The sequence below is a fragment of the Hirsutella rhossiliensis genome (genome assembly GCF_020360975.1).
Source record: "Hirsutella rhossiliensis strain HR02 chromosome Unknown scaffold00004, whole genome shotgun sequence".
In the NCBI taxonomy this organism is placed as follows: Eukaryota; Fungi; Ascomycota; class Sordariomycetes; order Hypocreales; family Ophiocordycipitaceae; genus Hirsutella; species Hirsutella rhossiliensis.
Window position 1 is genome coordinate 5112833 of NW_025408670.1, and position 19968 is coordinate 5132800.

At 57.0% G+C, this 19968-nt stretch overlaps 7 protein-coding genes across 7 annotated transcripts; 4 read left to right on the plus strand and 3 right to left on the minus strand.

Annotated features, from left to right (window-relative positions):
• Positions 1 to 22: 22 nt before the first annotated feature.
• Positions 23 to 4016, minus strand: HRG_04853 (SMC proteins flexible hinge domain-containing protein; the record flags this gene model as incomplete). The annotated part of the gene is made up of 8 exons (XM_044863324.1): positions 23 to 40; positions 102 to 782; positions 836 to 2520; positions 2584 to 2767; positions 2819 to 3596; positions 3660 to 3776; positions 3839 to 3932; positions 3986 to 4016. 8 exons carry the CDS (start codon positions 4014 to 4016, stop codon positions 23 to 25), a joined length of 3588 nt encoding a protein of 1195 aa, XP_044721938.1.
• Positions 4017 to 4736: 720 nt separating this feature from the next.
• Positions 4737 to 6368, plus strand: HRG_04854 (uncharacterized protein; the record flags this gene model as incomplete). Its single annotated transcript, XM_044863325.1, has 1 exon — positions 4737 to 6368. One exon carries the CDS (start codon positions 4737 to 4739, stop codon positions 6366 to 6368), a length of 1632 nt encoding a protein of 543 aa, XP_044721939.1.
• A 1110-nt stretch (positions 6369 to 7478) lies between these two features.
• On the minus strand, positions 7479 to 9416 carry HRG_04855 (anaphase-promoting complex subunit 4 WD40 domain-containing protein; the record flags this gene model as incomplete). Its single annotated transcript, XM_044863326.1, has 5 exons — positions 7479 to 8462; positions 8561 to 8590; positions 8793 to 8851; positions 8915 to 9042; positions 9112 to 9416. 5 exons carry the CDS (start codon positions 9414 to 9416, stop codon positions 7479 to 7481), a joined length of 1506 nt encoding a protein of 501 aa, XP_044721940.1.
• A 2613-nt stretch (positions 9417 to 12029) lies between these two features.
• On the minus strand, positions 12030 to 13251 carry HRG_04856 (WD domain-containing protein; the record flags this gene model as incomplete). The annotated part of the gene is made up of 2 exons (XM_044863327.1): positions 12030 to 12534; positions 12590 to 13251. The coding sequence occupies 2 exons, from the start codon at positions 13249 to 13251 to the stop codon at positions 12030 to 12032; spliced, it is 1167 nt and encodes a 388-aa protein (XP_044721941.1).
• Positions 13252 to 13869: 618 nt separating this feature from the next.
• HRG_04857 (acetyltransferase (GNAT) family domain-containing protein) lies at positions 13870 to 14499 on the plus strand (the record flags this gene model as incomplete). The annotated part of the gene is made up of 2 exons (XM_044863328.1): positions 13870 to 14038; positions 14096 to 14499. 2 exons carry the CDS (start codon positions 13870 to 13872, stop codon positions 14497 to 14499), a joined length of 573 nt encoding a protein of 190 aa, XP_044721942.1.
• A 1103-nt stretch (positions 14500 to 15602) lies between these two features.
• On the plus strand, positions 15603 to 18119 carry HRG_04858 (putative glutaminase; the record flags this gene model as incomplete). Its single annotated transcript, XM_044863329.1, has 7 exons — positions 15603 to 15623; positions 15691 to 15782; positions 15853 to 16237; positions 16301 to 16824; positions 16891 to 17576; positions 17745 to 17813; positions 17881 to 18119. 7 exons carry the CDS (start codon positions 15603 to 15605, stop codon positions 18117 to 18119), a joined length of 2016 nt encoding a protein of 671 aa, XP_044721943.1.
• A 441-nt stretch (positions 18120 to 18560) lies between these two features.
• HRG_04859 (RNA recognition motif domain-containing protein) lies at positions 18561 to 19743 on the plus strand (the record flags this gene model as incomplete). The annotated part of the gene is made up of 4 exons (XM_044863330.1): positions 18561 to 18597; positions 18717 to 18828; positions 18899 to 19245; positions 19295 to 19743. The coding sequence occupies 4 exons, from the start codon at positions 18561 to 18563 to the stop codon at positions 19741 to 19743; spliced, it is 945 nt and encodes a 314-aa protein (XP_044721944.1).
• Positions 19744 to 19968: the final 225 nt, after the last annotated feature.

Sequence of the window (19968 nt, forward strand, 5' to 3'; positions counted from 1 at the left end):
CACCTGTCTATCCTGAATCCATTCACGCGTATTTCCTCAGCTGTGACTCGTGCGTTAGCTTCCAAACATTTTGTCATTCGAGGGGGTAGGTTCGGACTCACATCCAACGTCAATGTCCTCGAACTATTGACCTCTTGGTCTCGATACACGCCCACCAAGCTCTCCGAGTCCTGGAAAAGGCCCGTCTTGAGGCTGATGACAATGAACTGCATCCCGGGCCCCGCATGCTCCCGGATGTACTTTTTGATCTTGTCCACGTTGGCGTTGTCCAGGGCAGCATCCACCTCGTCGAGCACGAAAAAGGGGCTCGGCTGGTAGCTGTGGATTGCGAAGAGCAGGGCCAGCGCCGCCATCGTCTTCTCCCCTCCCGATAAGTGCTCCATGTCCCGGAATCGCTTCAGCGGCGGCATGGCGTGATACTTGATGCCCGACAGATATGGCATGTCTGTATCCTCCTCAATGTCCAGGTAGGCCTGGCCGCCTAGAGGATATGCCTCTGAGCGAGTTAGGTCCTTGTACACGTGCGAGATTTGCTCCTGGATGTGGCCAAAGGCTTTGTTGAACAAGTCGTATCGCTTCTGCTTGACGCCGTTGAAGGCCTCCTTAGCAGCTTGTGCCGCCGCCTTGGAATCTTCGTACTCTTGGTCCGTCTGTTTGAGTCTCGTCTCAACGCTCTCCAGACGCTCCATGGCGCGCATGTTCGGATTGAGTTTCTCCAGCTCCGAGCTGAGAGCTGCAATCTTTTGCGTCAAGTTGTCCTCAACGCTCGGATCATCAGACTGCTTTGTGTCAGCATCAGCCATCTCGAGACACATCAACGCTTGACCCAACTTACCTCCTTTAGCTCGCCATCGAGGTCGTCAAAGTCGATTTCAATGCCGTGGTCGTCAAGTGCAAGGTCCATCATTTCCTCGTCGTCTCCGTCAACGTCCATGGCCTCGGGGTCTTGCCGTAGTAGGTCGTCTTCATTGGGAAGATTGTCAAGCGTGCCTTCAAGCAAGGGAACCTGTATCTGCTCCAGCCGGCACCTTCGAAGCAGGGCCGACTTGCCAGCGCTGTTCTTCTGCACAGTCGTCTCCAGCGCGTTGATGTCTCGTTGACGTGCTTCTATATCCTTGCTCCGCTTCTGCACCTCGGCTCGGGCTTCGCCGACCCTTTGGTTCTTGTCCACCAACTCCGCCTTGAGCTCTTCTAGTGTCTGTCGTAGCGCCTCCAATTCGTCACGCTCTTGAACCATCGTCGATTCAATATCAGACTTCTCTTTTGTGTACGCCTTGATGTCCTGCTTCAGCCGTCGCACTTGATCCTGCATCCGTCTGATCCTGGTCTCAGTGTCGCCGTGGCGCGCAACCTCCCATTTGAGGCGGCTCTCGAGCCTCTGCTTCTGAACCTCGAATTGACTCCGCTTTTCCGACACCTCCTGCTCGAACTTCCCCTGGGATGCCTCGTACGCCCGAATGTCGCCGTATCCGAGTCGATTGCAGAAGTCGGTGAAGACCTCGTCTTCCACGCGGGCAATGGCGTCCTTGAACTCCTGCAGGGTCTCCCAGGTGCTCTCGAGCTGGGAGGCCTGGTCTTCATACTTGGGCTCCAGTTCGCGCAGCTGCTTCTTGCAACTGTCCAGCTCACGCTTCTTGCTGATCCAGTTCTTGTTGAACGCTGCCAGCTCGTCCTTGGTTGCCGCAAGCCGTCGCTCAAGACCGGCCAAGTCGATCTGGAGGGACTCCTCCAAGGTGCCGCGCCTGTCTGCTTTCGGCAGACGATCAATCTCGTCCCTCAGCTTGGTGGCCATTCGTTGTAGGTTCTGTACATCAGCTTCCTCGAACTTGCGTTTCCCCCCTTTGTGATCCGGACCACGCCCGCCAGTCATCAGCCCGGCCTTGTGGATAATGTATCCCTCCAGTGTCACTGCCTTGACGGACGTCTTCTTCTCGTAGCAAATGTGCTTGGCAATGTCCAGAGTATCGCACACCACCGAGCTGCCACAGGCATAAGACACGGCTCTCTCCACTGAAGAATCGAAGTTGACCGTGTCAATGGTCAGCCTCGCACCGGAAAACCCCTTGATGGCCGAGTTGACAGCGTTGACCTTGATGTTGTCCAGGGGGATAAAGGTCATGGGCGGGAACCTCTGCTCCTTCAAGTACTGAACACATTCGACACCAACCTTTTCCGTATCGACGACGACCGAGTCAAAGTCCCTGCCGAGGGCAACAATGACTGCCTCATCGTACTTTTTCTGCTTTGGCGTGCACAGATCGCCGATGCGGCCGCGCACACCGGGAAAGACTCGCTTCAGAGAGGTTACCATGTCCTTCATGCGTGTTTCGCGATCGTTTTGACGCCGGCCGTCGTCCGCGTCTCGAAGCTTGCGAGCCACGTCCTCGAGCTTCTCCTCCAATTCAGTCCGTTTCTGGTTGGTCCGCACCCGTTCTGATTGCAGTTGATTGAACTGCTTCTTCTTGCTGGCAATATCATGGGTTATTTCCTGGACGGCAGCTTCGGCGGAGCTCCGCCGCTCTGCGGTGCTCGCCAGCTCGGCCTCGGCCTTGTGAATGGCGGCCTGGATGCTGTCGACCTTACCCTTGAGGTTGTTGACCGTGATCTCGTCGGCTTTGCGCTGCCGCTCGAGGTTTTCAAGCTTGACTTGGTTGCTACCGGAGCGCGCCATGACTTGAGCGCGGAGAACGTTGTACTCTTTGCGATCTGCGTCGCTGATGTCTCGTCCCTGCTTCTTCATCTGCTCCTTGATGTCCGCCTCGAAAACCTGCAGTGCCCGATCGACACTTGTGGTGTCCTTTTGAACCTTGCCGACGACCTCGGCCTGCTCGTCTCGCTCCTTTGCAATTTTTTGACCCTGAGCTTCTAGCTTACCAACTTGCTGAGAGGTTTCATGAATCTTCTCGTCGACCGGAACCAGGGCGTTCTCTCCGTCCTCGATGCTTCGTTCCTTGAGCTTAATCCCCTTCTCCGTCCCGGCGACTCTGCGTCCGGCGGCGACTTGCTCTTTGCGGGCTGCTTCCAGGCGCGCTTCAAAGGCCTCGACATTGCGTCGCAGCTCCTTGAGGTCCTCCTGGTGATCCTGTATGGCAGAGCTAGACTCGTCCATGGCCTTTTGGAAGTGGTAGAGTTTCCAGAGGCAGTGTGTGATGATGGCGGCGTCCCTGTCCTCGGTCTTTTTCTGAAAGCTGTCGGCCTCCTTCTTCTGCTCGCGGTACTGCTTGATCTCCGAGTTGATGCCACGCCGCCTGTGGAGTTGGAAATTTTGGTTTTCGGCGGCTTGCTCGGCGTCGACCTGGAGTTTCTCGTACTCCGCCTTATATTCGAGGCTTCCAGAAATCTGCTCAATGAGGCGTGTCAGGTCTTGCGGCGATTGGGAGGCAATGGCCTCGACGTCGCCCTGGAAGACGAGAAAGTTACGGGCCTTGATGAGGATGTTTTCTGCCTCGAGGGCCTCGTTGTACTGTTGCGCGGAAACGACACGATCGTTGATGCGGTATTCGCTGGCGCCTTGACTGGTGATGGAACGCTTCCATCTCTGTTCCTCACCGGCATCGTCCTCGTAGACGGCCATTATCCAGGCAGTCTTGGGGTCGCTTCGGGAGGCCTTAGCATCGTTGTCGGAGAGCCCGTTGGCACCGCCGTTAGCCTCTGCAGACCCATCGTCATTGATCTTGGAGGTCTTGAGAACGCGGCCGCGATAAACCAGATCCTTGAGGTGAGCAGAGCGCAGGTGAGAGGATTTGATGCCGAGGACGAAGGAGATGGCGTCCATGCTGCGGTGGCGAGTCAGTTCTTGCTCGATCTAAGGGGTAAGAGGGGGCGCAAGGAGTCTTACGAGTTGGACTTTCCCGATCCATTGGGGCCGATGATGGAAGTGAAGTATGAGTCGCCGAACAAGAGGGTGTGGTGGCCCTTATACGACTTGAAGTCTAGATGGCAGCGTTAGTATTGCGACCGAGGTTTGCATGGGGACAAGGCGCACTGAAGAGCTCAAGACGGATGAGTTTGCCCATAGCTTCCGATATCGAGGCGCGTAAGCCGCGCCGAGGTTTTTGTGACGGGCGACGGGAAGGAAATATCGGAGGCGCACGCTTACGGTCGCCGAGGGAAGATGTCAAAGGTGCTGTTCGGCGATGGTGGTGGATTGCGGGCGATGCTGGGAGGTGGGACTGCCTGCAGCCTGCTGGCCCTGGGGAGTGTGAGATGTGGCTCGCTCAGACTCTTGGCCACCAAACTGGCGAGGGCTCATAGTAGTGATGGGAGAGAAGGTGCTTCGTTGAGGGGGAGAGCTGGTGATCGGCTTGAATGAGCGTGCGAGAAGTACGAAGTCGGCCGGTCGCAACGCGTCGCGCGCCTTCCGTTGGAGGGGCCCCGCTGGAATTATTAGAAGGGGGAGGGGTGGCCATACTAACGCTATCTAGTATAGGTATCTTATCTCGCGACGCGACGCTGACGCAGATAACACTGTACAGTACAGTATAACACTTGGTGGATTTGAGGGGTCGCGCGATTCGCAAGGTAGGTAGGTACCTTAGAGGTAGGTAGGTAGCTTAGCAAGGTCACGCTGTCATGCACCGCTGACTTGAGTTTGTTTGGCCTCAGCTCCTCTCGCCCTTCCCGCCTTCGAGGTTTCTCGCTGTGCCCGCTCAGGGGACACCTTGCTCCCATCGCTTTGGTCCCCAGAGATTTGGCATCTTTCACTTTTACAGCCAAGACAGGCATCATCAGCAGCCATGGACAATGACCGCACCTTCTCGGCCGCCGATGACAAGCGCCGCGCCTCACCCTCACCCTCGCCCGCACCCGATCTCTCGTCGCCTCCCGACTCGGATCCCCCCGACGAAGCCTTCCCCGAGTCCCCAGAGCTAAGCGCAACCACGCCCCAGAGCCCGAGACTCTCACGGAACCCCTCGTACTCGGGCAGCAGCTCGCCCAACGACGACTGGGACCCGCTGCCTCCCGCCGACAGGCTGAGCGTCCTCGACCTCCTCGAGAACTTCACCTTGCCACAGCAGCTCGAGAAGCTTCAAAAGGGTATCTCGGCGCAGACGGAAAAAGTCCGCAGGTCTAAGGATGTATTCAAGTCCAAGACGCAGCTGGCCCGCGATCGCATGGCGGAGGAGTGGCGCCGGCGCGCTCCTTCGGCCGACGAGCAGCTCGACCGCTACAAGAAGCGCATGCGACGGCGCGTCGACAAGCTCGGCAGACAGTGGAACGATACAAAGGCCGTTAGCATCCGCGAAAAGATATCTTTTATATTCGGTGTCATCAACATCTTCATCAGCGGATATCTCATCGGTGGCTTCCCCCAGTACTTTCACATCTGGTACACGGCCCAGCTCGTCTATTTCATGCCCATCCGCTTCTTCACCTATCACCACCAGGGCTACCACTACTTTCTCGCCGACCTCTGTTACTTCGCCAACTTCCTGCTGAGTCTTAGCATATGGGTCTTTCCCAACTCCAAGCGCCTCTTCATGGCTGCCTATTGTTTGTCCTTTGGCAACAACGCTGTTGCCATCATAATGTGGCGCAACTCTCTCGTCTTTCACAGCTTGGACAAGGTCACCTCGCTCTTCATCCACATCATGCCCTGCGCCACGCTCCACTGCATCGTTCATCTGCTCTCCCCAGACCAACAACAGGATCGGTTCCCGGCTATTTGGACCATCAAGAACTCGACCCCTGGTTCCCCGACGGCATACGCCAACGTCGTGTCCATGTTGGCATGGAGCACGATACCCTATGCCTTCTGGCAAGTCGCTTATTACCTGCTCATTACGGTTCGCCGTCGGGACAAGATTGCCGCGGGGCGGCCCACGTCCTTCACCTGGCTGCGCCGATCATATTCCAAGACTTGGGTGGGCAATTTGGTCCTGTCTCTTCCAAAACGTCTTCAAGAGTCGGCTTTCATGGCGATCCAGTACAGCTACGCTGTGTTGACGATGCTGCCATGTCCCATTTGGTTCGCGAGCCGATATGCGTCCTCGGCTTTCCTCTTCACCCTGTTTGCCTGGAGTATCTACAACGGTTCAACTTACTATATTGACGTCTTCGGCAAACGGTTCCAGAAAGAGCTGGAAGCCATGAAGGCCGAGGTTCTCAAATGGCAAAACACGCCCGAGCTCATGCTCCAGTCCCCCGTCATGGCACCGCGCCCCGAAGAATCTGCGGCCCACACCTCTCCTGGTCAGAATGAACAATCTTCTGATTTCATTGCTGCTGCAGGCACTGAACCAACTGCAGACAACGACGAGACGAGGCGTGACTATCAAAGGCCTCCAAATACGGATATTGACCACATTCCCCTCCTCGATGAGAACCCCTCAGCAGCAACCACTGGTATCGATGGCCAAGCGAACTAATGGTACCCGCGAGAGAAAGACGGATGGCGGTGCAGCTTCATGACCGTGCAACTGATGGTGGAGAGAACCCTTGGTCTTGATTTCTCATTTCGCAGGTTCGGATGTCACCGCGCCGCTGGCGCAGGTGGTTGCGCCTGGGGCGTCACAGGCGGAGAGGGCTCGTCATGTTTCGAGCCCGAAAATGACCTGCTGGGGACCCAGCCATATACCGCCCTTAAAAGCCATTGTACCGCCTTTCAGGTCGACGACCTCTAAGGTACAAGAAGTATCAGGTCAAGGTTTCGACGTTGAGCCAAGACCCACGGAGACTTTGGCGGTTATATAGCAGACGACTTTCTTAAGATGGCCGACAAGTCTAAGCCCGTGCTAGCCGTTGCGGTTGACTCGCAATGCATGATTCACATGCCTTCACCTGCCCTGCCTCATCACGCAGATGTATGCAGGGACCGCTTAGGGCACTGCGTCATCCCCGTCGCAATCGTACACCCTGTTGATTTGTTCACTCGCCGTGCAAACAAGCAAAGAGTGGGCGTAGACATCAAGAAGAGTCTTTCCAAAGCAATGCAAAAGGTTGTCCACTTATTGGTTTTGTTGTCCTCAGCTGCGCTATGCTCGCATTAAATGACATACCGAATATAATCGCTACCAAGTCGCTTCCTCCCGTCCCGGACGAGGATTGCCTTTCAAGAGCCCTCTTCCCACGAGGATGGCGATTTGCTCAGGACTGAGCCATCCATCGGCACCCCTCCGCCCTTGAAACACTCAACCCCTTTACATACCCTGGTAAGCGACGGCAACGCCGCCCTCGAGTCGGAGTCAAGGTTGTGATCAAGATGAATCGCGGCACGGCCAGGGCGACGCAACCCAGTCGTGCGTGCATCTCATGCATGTACCTTGCCATAGGACAGGAGTTGAAGCTTCGCGGACGCCGAAATCGCAAACTTCCCGTTGATCGTCAAGTCCGTGCCTGACGCAGACAGTGTCGCGGCCGATTGGAATGATGGAGCATCGACCCTCTCAAGGTCACGGCTCTCGAGCTGGGACCGAGTGTAGGCTTGAGATTATTGCCCAATAACATAGCGAAATGAGCATGCGCCATTGAGCAGCATGTCACCGGATTATGCCCCAGTCAGCCAGCCGACCACCCCCGGTTTCGCCATCCTCTCGAGCCCCCGGGCGGCGACCAAAGACGGACCAGAATCGTAGTGTCTCATCACCGGCCCCGGTCACCACAACACGACCGTCGGGGCTCATGGCAAGATACAGCACACGATACGTGTGCCCTGTTAGGCTGGCCACCTGGGTCATGGAGGGATATTTCCACACCACGATCTGATTTTGGCTATACCCATGCGTCGAGACAAGTTCGTTGGAGTTCTTTGACCAGGCAAGGTTGCACACTTGACTGCCAGTGTCGATCTCGTTGATGACGGAGCCCTTGACGGTGTCGTGGAAGACGATGCGTCGATCTGCAGTCCCGCCCCCGGACGCCAGCAATCCGCGCTGGTGGGGAGACCATGCTATGGCCTTCACGGCGGCTGTGTGGTCGGAAAACTTCCAGAGAGGTGTCTCCGACAGCTTGTCCCAGACCATCAACTTGTTGTCGTTTCCTCCGCTGGCAAGTTGGCCATCCTCGCAGTTCCACTTTAAGCCACACACCTCCTGCTTGTGGCCGACGAGCTTTCTCAACCACTGGTCAGGCGCTCGAACGTCTCGATGGTAAATCAATCTGTCGCGCGACCCGGAAGTAAGAATGTGCGTGTTCCACGCCAACGAGCCCACACGCGCGGTGTGGCCCGTCATGGTCCGCAGCCTCCTCGTCCTCTCTGCATCCCAGATCTGCACGAGGCCTTTCCCAGTCCCAACGGCCAGATGTGTCCCCTTTTGTATCCAAGAGACGCTCGTAACCGTGTCGTCCTCGAGAGTGCAGAGCTTGTTGACTTTGCTTGTCTGCGCATTCCACATGTATACGCTGGACCCGAGTCCTACGCCCAGGACATTGGCGCTACCCCAATCCACCAGATTCAGGTAGAAGTCGTCGGCCAACTCAGGAGCATCGAGAACCTTGTATGGAACCTTGCTTACCGCTCGAGGCTGTCTCCGCGAGCTCAGAAGCAGTTGCTGACTCCCGAACCGCACGGGCGACAAGCTATATATTTCTGCTCGCGTGTCCAGGTTTGGGCCATGGCGACTTTGCGGGGTTTTTGAGGGCGTCGGATGACCTGCAACGTGGCTGTGATGGCGCGGCGACATATAAGAGAAGAGATTTTTGTGAGGCGTAGATGGTGTCATCGATGAAGGGAGGGACGGCGCAGGATTGTTATTTGGCGGTGTCCGTGCTCGCGTGCCATCGTTGGGGCGAGCATGGGAGCCATCTAGCAAGGCATTGTCGGATGAAAAGGTCGAAGGAGCTGCTTGAGGCACCGAACTCTCAAAAAGCTCGGCACGAAGCAGCGTTGAAAAGGTGCGGTTTGCCTCCTCAGCTAGTGAAGCATCGTGAGCATTTTTACACGCGATATGCCAAAACTCGATGCAAAAAAACTCACTCTTCTGGAAGTGAAGCTCTCCATGGGGTGTTCGCTTCTTCTGTCTCGAAGGCGTGGCGGGGGATCCATCCTCGTGGAGGAGACTGAAGCTGGCTTGCAGATCTTGGCCCGAGCGGGACGGGATGAAGCTGTTCACTTGTTAGCCTGTCCTACATCACGAAGGGAAGTGGGATAGGTGAGGGTTTCGCGAGACTGACCGGTCGCCATTGATTCTTTGGCGCTTGCGATGAGGGCTTGCACCTGGGGTGCTCTCACGGTGTGGGCGCTGGAGCTCCTTGAGCAAGGCGCTTTCGACGGCGTTGGCATCAATAGCAATGGATCGCGCAGAGTCGCTTGCCCCGAATCCATTGCTACATATCCTCCCAAAGCTTTTGCCGTCGTCGGCTTGTTTCGGTTCGAGTAGGCCTCGAGCAGAAGGGGGTGGCGGCGTGGTGAGGCGAGGCGGGCCGGAAACGGATGAAGTCTTGGCATCGCTGATGGCCCTCTTGGACGACGTCGACATGGTCGTGAGGTCCGTAGACTCTGGCTGCATCGTCATGCTCGAGACGTGCAGTATTCGGAGGTGGGGGCTGGTGAAGACGACCCTTGGTGGGCTGCACGCAATCCGGAAATTGGGCGACGAGTAGGAGGGCAGGCGAATGCTGGAATCGGAATATTTCGCTGTGCAGGTCAGGTGAAAGAGGGGGCTCGTGGTGTAAAGAGCAAGGCGGCTCGTCGTAATGAGAGTCCGCAGGGCGCCTCGCTCTCGCGCACGTTGTCGTTGTCGATGACAGCTATGGTGAAGCCTGGAACAGCATGCTCTCGACGATGCTCCGGGGTCGACTGGTCGAGGCGATGGTGCTGCAAGAGTGCGGTACGCAGGACCAAGCCGGCCGGAGGAAGACCAGCGACTGGTGAGCGGACGAAAATGGAGTCGCGATGCCAAAGCGGGATGGAAGAGAGGCGCGCTTGTGCCTGGCAGGAGGTGGGTGGGCGAGAGGTGGATGCGTTGGTGCTTGGTGGCTTCGTGAAGGCTGAGCGAAGAGGGAGGTTGAATTTCCGGGGGGGCCGCCGCCGCGAGCGCTAAAAGATACCGGCCCGGACTAGGCTTGTTCGGGACTCCAGCACGAGGGGCTTTCCAAAAAATATATGCTCCCTCAGGTACAGTACCTGCTCAGGCTAGGTACGGGGCGATACCGCAGAGCTGCAGGGCCAGTTCACTGAACTGCCTGAATTGCAAGGTGTTTGTTGAGCTCAAGCGGGTGAGACGAGGTAAGGGTAAGTACCTTAATATTAAAGATACTTCTCCAGCTGACCGCGTGACGTTTCCGCAGCAAGTGAAGGAGGTATTGTAAGCTGTGATCTGCCCTCTAGACTCTCTGTGGGAAGGCATGTAGGTATTTGGGGTTCCAACGTCTGGAGAACAAAGGTTTCTTTGCAAAGAATACAGCTCGTAAAGCCGGGTGCGTAAATGTCTTTTGGGCCGGGATACCTGCAGCAGGTACCTAAGGTAGGTACGTAGGTAGTTACGTAGGTGAGAGGGAAGCCAAGGACGTGCGTGCATGGGGAAGCGAACAACAACAACAACAATAACAACGACGACGCATCATGCCACCAAGACTTTGTATGGAACACACACGAGAAGAACAGCAGAGGCTTTCCGCGAACGCTCCTCATCACCAGGCATCTGTCGGCCTTGAGGTGTTCACGTCTTGGTTCCTCGAGGGAGTGAGGCTTGGTCTCGCCCCATGCCCTTGACCTCGCTCGGGTGCTTAAGCACAGAGGGCATCTCTTGCTCCGTAGACTCTTGCAGATATGGCCTCTCGCCACTGTTTTCGGAGCAGGACGCACGTAGACGCGCTCGCTCGGCCGCGACTCTCCTATCACCATGCACCGTCCACAACGCGGGTAGCTTGCAGAAAAGCAAGGGGCAGTCCGGAGCATGCACGGGATACAGTGTGCACGGCCACGTTTGGACGGATCCTAGGGGTGCGCGCAGCTACCTCTACTGTACAGTGCTGTACCATGTCCATCGAGTGCCCAACTGCAACGACGGCCTTGTAACTTTGGTATGCTGACTTTTCCGGCGGGTCCAAAGCTGCGGTAGAGAAAGGGGGAGGGGAAAAAGCAAAGGTCATCCTCACTGGCTCCAAAGAGGGCCTTGGAGATTTGGGAAACAAGCTTTGGCGGAAGCCGGCTTTCCTTGTCGCGACAATAACCGCATGTTCCGATCCCGCTCGCCGAGAAGAGCTGGCGTTATTTATTTTTGTTGTGCCGCCTGCTGCTGTTATGTTCCGAGCTACCTAATCAGGCCCGAGCTCGGGACGCGTGCCGTCGCGCCCGCCGCCACCAAACGATTGGCCTCGCCTATGAGGCCAACACTTGGGCCTCATTTGTTTTCTCGAGATACCCTGCTTACCCCTCTTGCCCTCTCCCTTCGTGCATTTATTCTCGTCGCGTCCCCTGATGTCTTTCGTACATGTACCCAGACTCGTCCCTGGAGCTTGCAGAGTCCACTACGTAATAATAAAGGGTGACCACATGACAGATTTGCATGTACATACATAGGTTACATACAGTCCGGTCGCGCGCAGCAAAACCTCTCCTCTGAGCGCGCTGCTTTCGCGTGCCAGGCTCTGCCAGCCTCCCTGGCGAATGCGTCGCTGCCCAAAGCGCCATGACGGATCCGCGATGCCACCAAAACACTCGTCACGCAACCTCGTCCGCCCTTCCTGTCCAATGTCTACAAGGAAATGCTCGTCTGAATCTCGTCAGCTGTGAACCATTGACGACGCTAGTCTTTCGACAAGCTGCATCTACATACGTACCTGGCCCCGGAGGCAGCACCCAGCTTGGCCAGTAAGGACTCATCTCCGCGCATACATCCATCATCCCACCGCTCAACCCCGAGGCACTTCGTTATCAAGTTGAGTTGGAATTGTCATCGAGGCCATCGTTCTAAAAGAGCATACAGGCGTTCACCGTCGGGCACGAGGGTGCAGGCTTGCCCGCGAGTTGCCCGCGCGCTCCGCATCCACTCGCTCGTCGTAGGCATGCAAACCAAAAAAAAATCGTCAACCCCGTTTGGTATTGCCGAGAGAATCCGAGCTACCCTGATAAGCCCATCAAATCACCCTCACGCCTGCGATTCGGCCCGCGCAAGCAGCCGCTGACGCCATCCATTGCAGACGTCCTCAAAACCGCCGATGACGTCACCGCACACTCCAGCACACTCCCTCTTCTGCAACCGCTCTCCCCAGTTTCCGCGCGTCAACCACATCTCACCCTCCTCGCGCAGCTCCTCCTCGCGCCTCATCTCCGAAACCAGCTCCCGTGCGCTCTTCAGCCTCCGTGATGCCGTAGCAGTCGTCTGACGAGACATGTGGAGGGTGTCTGAGAGGTAGCTCAGTGTCTGTATCAGCTCCGAGGTGATGGAGTGCAATGCCGTCAACGAGTTGAAGGCTGATGTTGACGGCCGGGGCATATCGTCTGATAGAGCCACGAGCAGCGGCAGCAGACTTTCAATGGCCTCGGCATCAGGGGGGGTTGCAAGCGGCGACAGCAAGGGAAACGTCAAGCTGTGGAGCTGCCGCGTCTGGTGTGCAAGGTGCGTCGTAAGCGCTGAGTGTGCCGTTATCAACCTGACGTTTGCGGTGAGTATAGCAGCATGCGACTTTGGAAAGGGGTCATTCTGACCTCGAGGCGCTTCCCTCCACTGTCGACTGGGATCCTAGATCTCGTAGTCCGTCCGTCACTCTCTTGACTACGTCGTCGGCCGGGCCGCCGTAGTTCTCCGTCCCTCGCCTGGCCAGAGACTCGATGGCATCAATCTTGGCAACGAGAGTTGGCGGCATCCCAGCAGAGTCGAGGTCGGACTCCGAGCCGTATTCGCTACCGTCGTACTCGCTCCCCTTTCTCTGGTGCCCCCGTTTCGGCAGAGCAGGTATACTGAGGCCGCCTTCTGCTGCACGGATGTCTTCGCTCATGGGCTCGCCATAGACATCCACTCCATTGTCCCTGGTGGCCTCGATCGCCACCCGCTGCGTGTGCGGGGCTCGGGAGTCAGTCAGTGCAAAGTCCCCGTCCTGGTACTCGTCGTTTTCCTCCTCTCCCGACTCGGAGAAGGCATCGGCAAGTTCATCCGCCAGATTGCCCATGCACTCCCCAGAGCCAGCTCCGCCACTCGCAAGCATGCTGAGGTCTAGCGCGTCTTGGTGGTTCAGGTTGCTGATGAAGGGCGCAGAAACCGAGTCGTGCAGCGACGTCTTGGACTGCCTTCGTGCATGCGGAGAATCTTGGAAGCTGTCCAGCGCCGACGAGTTCCTGGAGTGCCGCGGAGTGCGAGGCGAGGGAGGCATTGCTGCCAAATCGCAGAAGCCTTGGGGACGAGTAATGGCTGCTTGGCCGTGCAACAAAAGATCAGGATCTTTTTGTTATCGTAGCATCCGCCGTGGACTCAGCCCTGACCCTCTGCGGAGGAGTAGGTTCGCTGGTTGGTAAACGAGGTGGAGAGGCACGCACGGAGGGGGATCGCGATGTTGTTATGGCTACGACTCGAGGCACCTACAGGACGCCATGCCACGGATGTTTTGGTGACTAAGGGGCTCTGATTTTAGGGGGACGGGAGCTAAATCACAGTACATTGGGTGCCTGCCGACCCAACTTGGGCGGTGGCGGGGCTTCAACGACAGGGGGTGGTGCCCTGCAGCTTGGTGACTGCTAGCACGGGGCAAGTAAACAATGTCTTGCCGGACCAAGCATCTCAATCGATAGACAGGCAAATAGATGTCCCAAGGGCGCTGGTCAGCTTTTTTCTCAGTCACCCCCGCTTTTAGTAGGTATCTACCTAGGTGAGTAGACGGGCGGATGCAAGCCCCTAAACAAAATTCTCGGTCTGCAAGTCCGCCATTCACGCTTTCGCAGATCTAGCCCCGGTGCTTCGCGGCGCCCAAACCGTTGAGCCGTCGACGGCCACCATGGCCACGTTCCGGCGGTTTCGGCCCGACGACGTCAACAAGTTCTCCAAATGCAATCTCGATCCATTGACAGAGACGTACGAGCTCGGCTTCTACCTCCAGTACTACGCCAAGTGGCCGTCGCTCTTCCAGGTCTGCGAGGATGTAGACGGAAACATCATCGGGTACAGTTCGTCATCCCCTCTCCAGCCGCTGCCGTGGACACGGTGCTGACTGTTCAAGGCAGTCATGGGCAAGGTCGAATCGTCCCCCGATGCGTATAAGTACTCCGAGCACTACCTTCCGTGGCATGCTCACATTACGGCACTGACGGTGGCCCCTGAGGCTCGCCGCTTAGGCATCGGCAAGATCCTGACCAAGCGGCTGGAGGCGGCCGCCGACGCCAATGACGCTTGGTTTGTGGACCTCTTTGTTCGCAGCAGCAACCACAGGGCCATCACATTCTACAAGAACCTCGGCTACAGCGTCTTTCGTGTTATCAAGGACTACTACGGAGACCACGCCGCGGACCCTCACAAGACCAGCGAGGATGCCTTTGACATGCGAAAGGCAATGAGGCGAGACGAGCACAAGCAGCATGTCCGGGCCGACGGCGAGAACCACTTGGTTGATTCAGAGGACGTCTGGTAGCAGGATCGCGGCGGCCAGAGTCGCAGGAGCTCAAAGATCCTCAGCCTCGCCATGTAGCCAGCCATATGCGGGTTTGAAGAACCACCGTCATCAACTCTAGGGCAGATGGCTTTCCACTGTATACGCTAGAGACCTGGCTGCCGCAAAGACAATAGCTGCGGGCCAAAAAGACGCATCAGCCGTCACAGCAGGCAGGACGGCACGCGCAAGTCGAATCATTGGCACATCATGGCGATGACTATTACTTCCATTTTTCTTCTCGTCGGCGTCGATGCCGCTGGAATGAACTATATTTCGTCGGCAGTACCACGAGCAGTGACGCGTTCCGGCATGGAAGGGCACCCTGCAGCAATTGGTTTGTCCGTGCCCGAGCCCCAGCAATGCCGTCAAGCCCGGGTTCAATTTGTCTCAGCCCCGAGAGACGGCGAGGAATCCCTCACCAGACTACAGAGTACTCTAGAGTCCATTATCACGAAAATATCTCGCGCCAAATAAATCCCGTCCAGTACCTCATCGAATGAGAAGCGGGCATTCCGCAGACCACCACATTCAAGTACGGGGAGAAGTTGGTTAACTCAAGCTTGAACATGCTGTCTTTGGTTGCTTAAGAAGGGGGTGCGCCCCGTGTTTTTTTTTTGGAGAAACAAGATGTTCATACATGTAGTCGACCCCATGTCGTTGGCCGGATCGCCGGACCCGTCATCGACGCCAGGCCGTTTAGCTCGCCCAGCGCCTGACGATTTAACTCGCCCGCCGCTTCGTTCGCCAACTTCTCGTCCCTTTTCCTGCAAAGAGCGAGGCCAGCCACTGTCTTCGCACTGAGTCCTGTCGCGCTCGCATTCTCGCCCGGCCTCGTGCACACCAGTCCTGGATGTTGTGGATCTCGGCTCTATCCGATGGCCTCACGCCCCAAACACCACTCACAGCCTCCTTCTTCCCCGTTCCTTGCCTTCTCCACGATGCTTTCAGCCCTGATTCTGTTTGCTGCGGTGGCAGCGAGCGCTTCCAGCCTCAAACCACCTGTTCTACCCCTCTTTGTCCGAAATCCCTACCTCAGCACCTGGTTGCCTAACGCACGAGATGCGCCATGGGAACATTGGCCCATGTTCTGGACAGGCCAGAGGGTGAGCCATGAGGTTCCCCTGCCGCCAATCAGGTGCTAGACACTGATGCCAACATCGCTCTGTATAGACTGGCATATCCGTGATGGTGTCTGTACCCAAGACCAAAGCCATATACCCTTTACTCGGCCGGCCTCACGACTCCCTTAGACAAGCCTCGAGGTGGGTATCCTCCCGTTGCTTTCGGCAGACGAGGCGGACGGCGAAGCTGACTCTGGTTCCCGTCCCTTAGTTCAGACATTACAATTCCGGTCTATGAGGGAGCTTCCTTTGACGCCTCCGCAACCAACCTCACATACAGGCTCGGCCCGGACGACTCCATCAAAGTAATCTTGTCGTTTCTATCTCCCATTACGCCTACATCTACGCTACGTCAATCTATGCCGGCGAGTTACATGGCTATCTACCTCGAGGGCGCCTTGGACGTCAACATTTACACCGATGTCAGTGGCGAATGGGTCAGCGGGATGGAGGACAGTGCCATCGAGTGGCAGCTCCATGAGACGTCGGCAGACGCCGGTAGCCGGTCCATCAAGTCATGGAGTGTGTCACGAAGGACACAGCTGCTGTTCACGGAGTCGTCGGACAGGGCAGAATGGGGGACTTTTCATTTCACGGCACCTCGTACAGCTCGGCATCAGTCTGGAAACGCGGCCGACGTTCGTCTCCAGTTTGCGCAGCACGGCTGTCTGAACGGCGATAACGATGACCGTTTCCGACGCATAAACGACTTGGAGCCTACCTTTGCCTTCTCTATGTTCTTCAACTTGTCCCGCGAAACCGGCCAAGAGATGGAGCGCAAACCAACCAAAGAGAGCGTCGTCTTTACTCTGGCACTCGTTCATGACCCCGTTGTCCAATTTGCTGCTGCCCGGGGCTTGACATATATGCGGCCGTTCTGGGCGTCGTACTTTTCCGAAGCACTTGACATGCTCGACTGGCACTATACGGACTTTGAAATGGCGTCACGATTGGCACAGAACTATTCGCAGGAGCTCCAGGTGGATGCCGAATCATCCATTTCCCAGAGTTACGGGGACATTGTGTCTCTCTCCGCTCGGCAAGTCCTTGGGGCCACCCAGTTCTCGGGCACGCCAAACAATCCCCTCATATTCCTCAAGGAGATTTCTTCAAACGGAAACTTTCAGACCGTGGACGTGATCTTCCCGGCGTTTCCTTTCTTCCTCTACACCAATCCTCGGTGGCTGGTCTACCTCCTCGAACCGCTCCTTGAGCACCAGCTGAGCGGCCAGTACCCTAACGACTACAGCATGCACGACATTGGGGCACATTTCCCAAACGCCACGGGCCATGCAGATGGGAAAGACGAGTATATGCCCGTGGAAGAATGCGGAAACATGCTCATCATGGCCCTTGCAGTCGCAAACTCCATCAAGGACGACTCTCACCCGGCGTGGAACGCGCCATCCACGCACAACCGCGGTCATTTCGGGCATCAAAGACCCAAAGAGGGAACGACGAAAGGCAGCCTGCCGCCACTCGAGGTGGATGAATTCGGAGTAGACCGGGCACCCATTGTCACAGGGTCGAGTGTCGAGAAATCGGCCGAGGCCTGGGTGAAGCGATCCTACAGCCTGCTACGGCAATGGACGGGCTACCTCGTTCAGGAGTCGCTCATCCCGCGCAATCAACTGAGCACCGATGACTTTGCGGGGTGGCTTGCAAATCAGACCAACTTGGCCCTCAAAGGCATCATTGGCATCAGAGCAATGGCGGACCTCTCGAAGCTAGCTGGTGATTACGAGGGCGCGCGACGCTACCGTGACATTTCCAGCTTGTATGTCGAAGAATGGCTCGGCTACGGTTTGTCGCGGGACGATACGCATGCCAAGCTGGCGTACACATGGTACGGATCGTGGACCACGTTGTACAACCTCTTTGCAGACTCGGTGCTCTGCTTCCACGAGGCTGGTGACTCGAGGTTACCGCTTGGCGGTAAGGCAGAGAAATCAATGGTCTCAAGCGCCGATGGGCCTTTTATTCCCCAACGGGTATACAGAATGCAGAGTAGCTGGTACGGAGCGGTGCTTCAGCGCTACGGTCTGCCGCTTGACAGTCGACACTTATACTCCAAAAGTGACTGGCAGTTTTTTGCCGCAGCAGTGGCGGGGAAGAAGACTCGGGATGAGATTACCGAGAGCATCGCCCTTTGGGTGAATGAGACGGTGACCGGTGAGCCTTGATGAGCCTACCTCTGCTTGAACCCAACAACCCGAGATTCTAACCGAGGCTGAGCCAGATCGACCCCTGACCGACTTGTACGACACGGAGGGCCAAGGGGATTTCTCGCCGGCGAGATTCATGGCGCGGCCGGTAGTAGGCGGGCATTTTGCGAGACTGGCGTTGGAGAGGGCATGTGGGGGGAATGCTGTCAAGTGGCTCAAATTTATGGACGTGGACGAGGCAGAGGCCCTCGGGGAGTTGGACACCAAGGCGGTGACGATGGCGGAGGACGTAGAGAGGAGCCTCGAATTGTAAAAACATTCAGACAGTATTGGACTGTGTTGTCATGGTGGAGAACAAGTCCGGGGGCCGGCCCCTCCTCCTCGCCTAATCTGCGGCAAAAAGTCGGCCCGTGGGTGCTCCCTGCCTCAGGTATCCGTGCTCGTTTCCTCGCTCTCGCCGGGCGTTTTAGCCTCCCTTCGCCCTTTGCTTACCTCCCTCGTCCAACCATTTTTCTTCCCTCCTCGTCTGCCCGTCAATCGTGACAGGTACACACATACCCGCGCCTCTGCATAAAATACACGCGAACGCGTTGACTGAAGCCTGCCAAGACCTTCTCGCCTCCTTCGATTCCACCAAGATTGCAGCGCCGCCTCTGGCATATTTGCGTTCTGCCCGCTCTTGGCCTTGCACGCCTCCTCTCCTAAATTCGCCCCGTCTCCTCTCATTGCGTCGCCTACCATGGCAACCACCGCGATGGACTATGAAGCCGTGGGTGGCGATCGGTACGACGGTATGCTTTCTCGCCTTCTGCTTCTCCCAACAGCCTACCATCCGCAATCACTTCTTGCGCGGGTGGACACGTTTGCTCTCGTCATGGCTAATCTTGAACCTGCCTTGACGCCTTCCTAGACGAGCCTCCTCGTTATGAGCGCGATAACAGAAGCGCCTCTCCCCGTCCTATTCGCGACGACAACGACGGCATTCGCCGCCGTTCTCATTCTCCCAATGGCAACGCTGATGCGTAAGTTGCTCTGCCCTGAGCCGACATAATGGACGTACCCCAGTTAACCCCACTCTTTCTGCATATCCAGGCCTCCCAAGGACTCATCGGCCTCCAAGGACGATGACGATGGCGCCATCAACCCGGGCTCCAATCTCTTTGTGACTGGAATCCACCCCCGCCTGACCGAGGCCGAAGTCTCCAAGATGTTTGAAAAGTACGGCGACGTCGAGAAGTGCCAGATCATGCGTGACCCGCACACCAAGGAGTCCCGCGGATTTGGCTTCGTCAAAATGGTCACGTCCGATCAAGCCGAAGCTGCCAAGGAAGGCCTCCAGGGCGAACAGATTGACGGCCGTACCCTCAGCATCGAAAAGGCCCGTCGTGCCCGACCACGCACTCCGACTCCCGGCAAGTATTTTGGACCGCCCAAGCGAGGTAAGTCGCCCCACGTCTCGATTTTTGCTCATGGCTGACATGTTCCAAGAGGAGCCTCGTGGCCGTTTTGATGACCGCCGACGTGGAGGCTACGGCGGCGGCGGCGGCGGCGGCGGTTACGGTGGTCGCGACGAGTATCGCTACCGGGGCAATGATCGAGGCCATGGTTACGACCGACGATATGAAGATCGCGGCTACGACCGCGGTTACCGCGATGAGCGTCGATATGAAGATCGGAGCCATGGACGCGATTACGACCGAGGATATGAACGCCGCGATCGCGGCGGCGACGACTACTACGGACGCGAGCGACACGGTGGCCGCGAAGACCGTGACCGCTATGGTCAGCGAGGCAACGCCGGCGGCTATGATCGCGAACGATACGATCGCCAGGGCGATCGCGATTCGGCTCGAACCCGGGAACCAATCGGATCTGGCTATGGCGACTCTGCCGCCCGATCTGAAGTCCGCGAGCCCTACGGAGGTTTGGAGTACTGAACCCGTCATGCGCATACAAACGTTAATGTTTCTAGGCCCCGATCCCGCCATCCGCTAGGCCAACAAGCGGCGAACGTTGTCTTGCGCCTCGCCACAAGTATGAGCATGTCACTCTTTGACGCTTCGCTTCTGGGTCTTGTCTTTTCTGTTACTACTTCATCCTTTGTGTTTTTTTCTCGCCGCACTGCGTCAAGTGATTTCCAGGGACCCATGGGGACATACCCA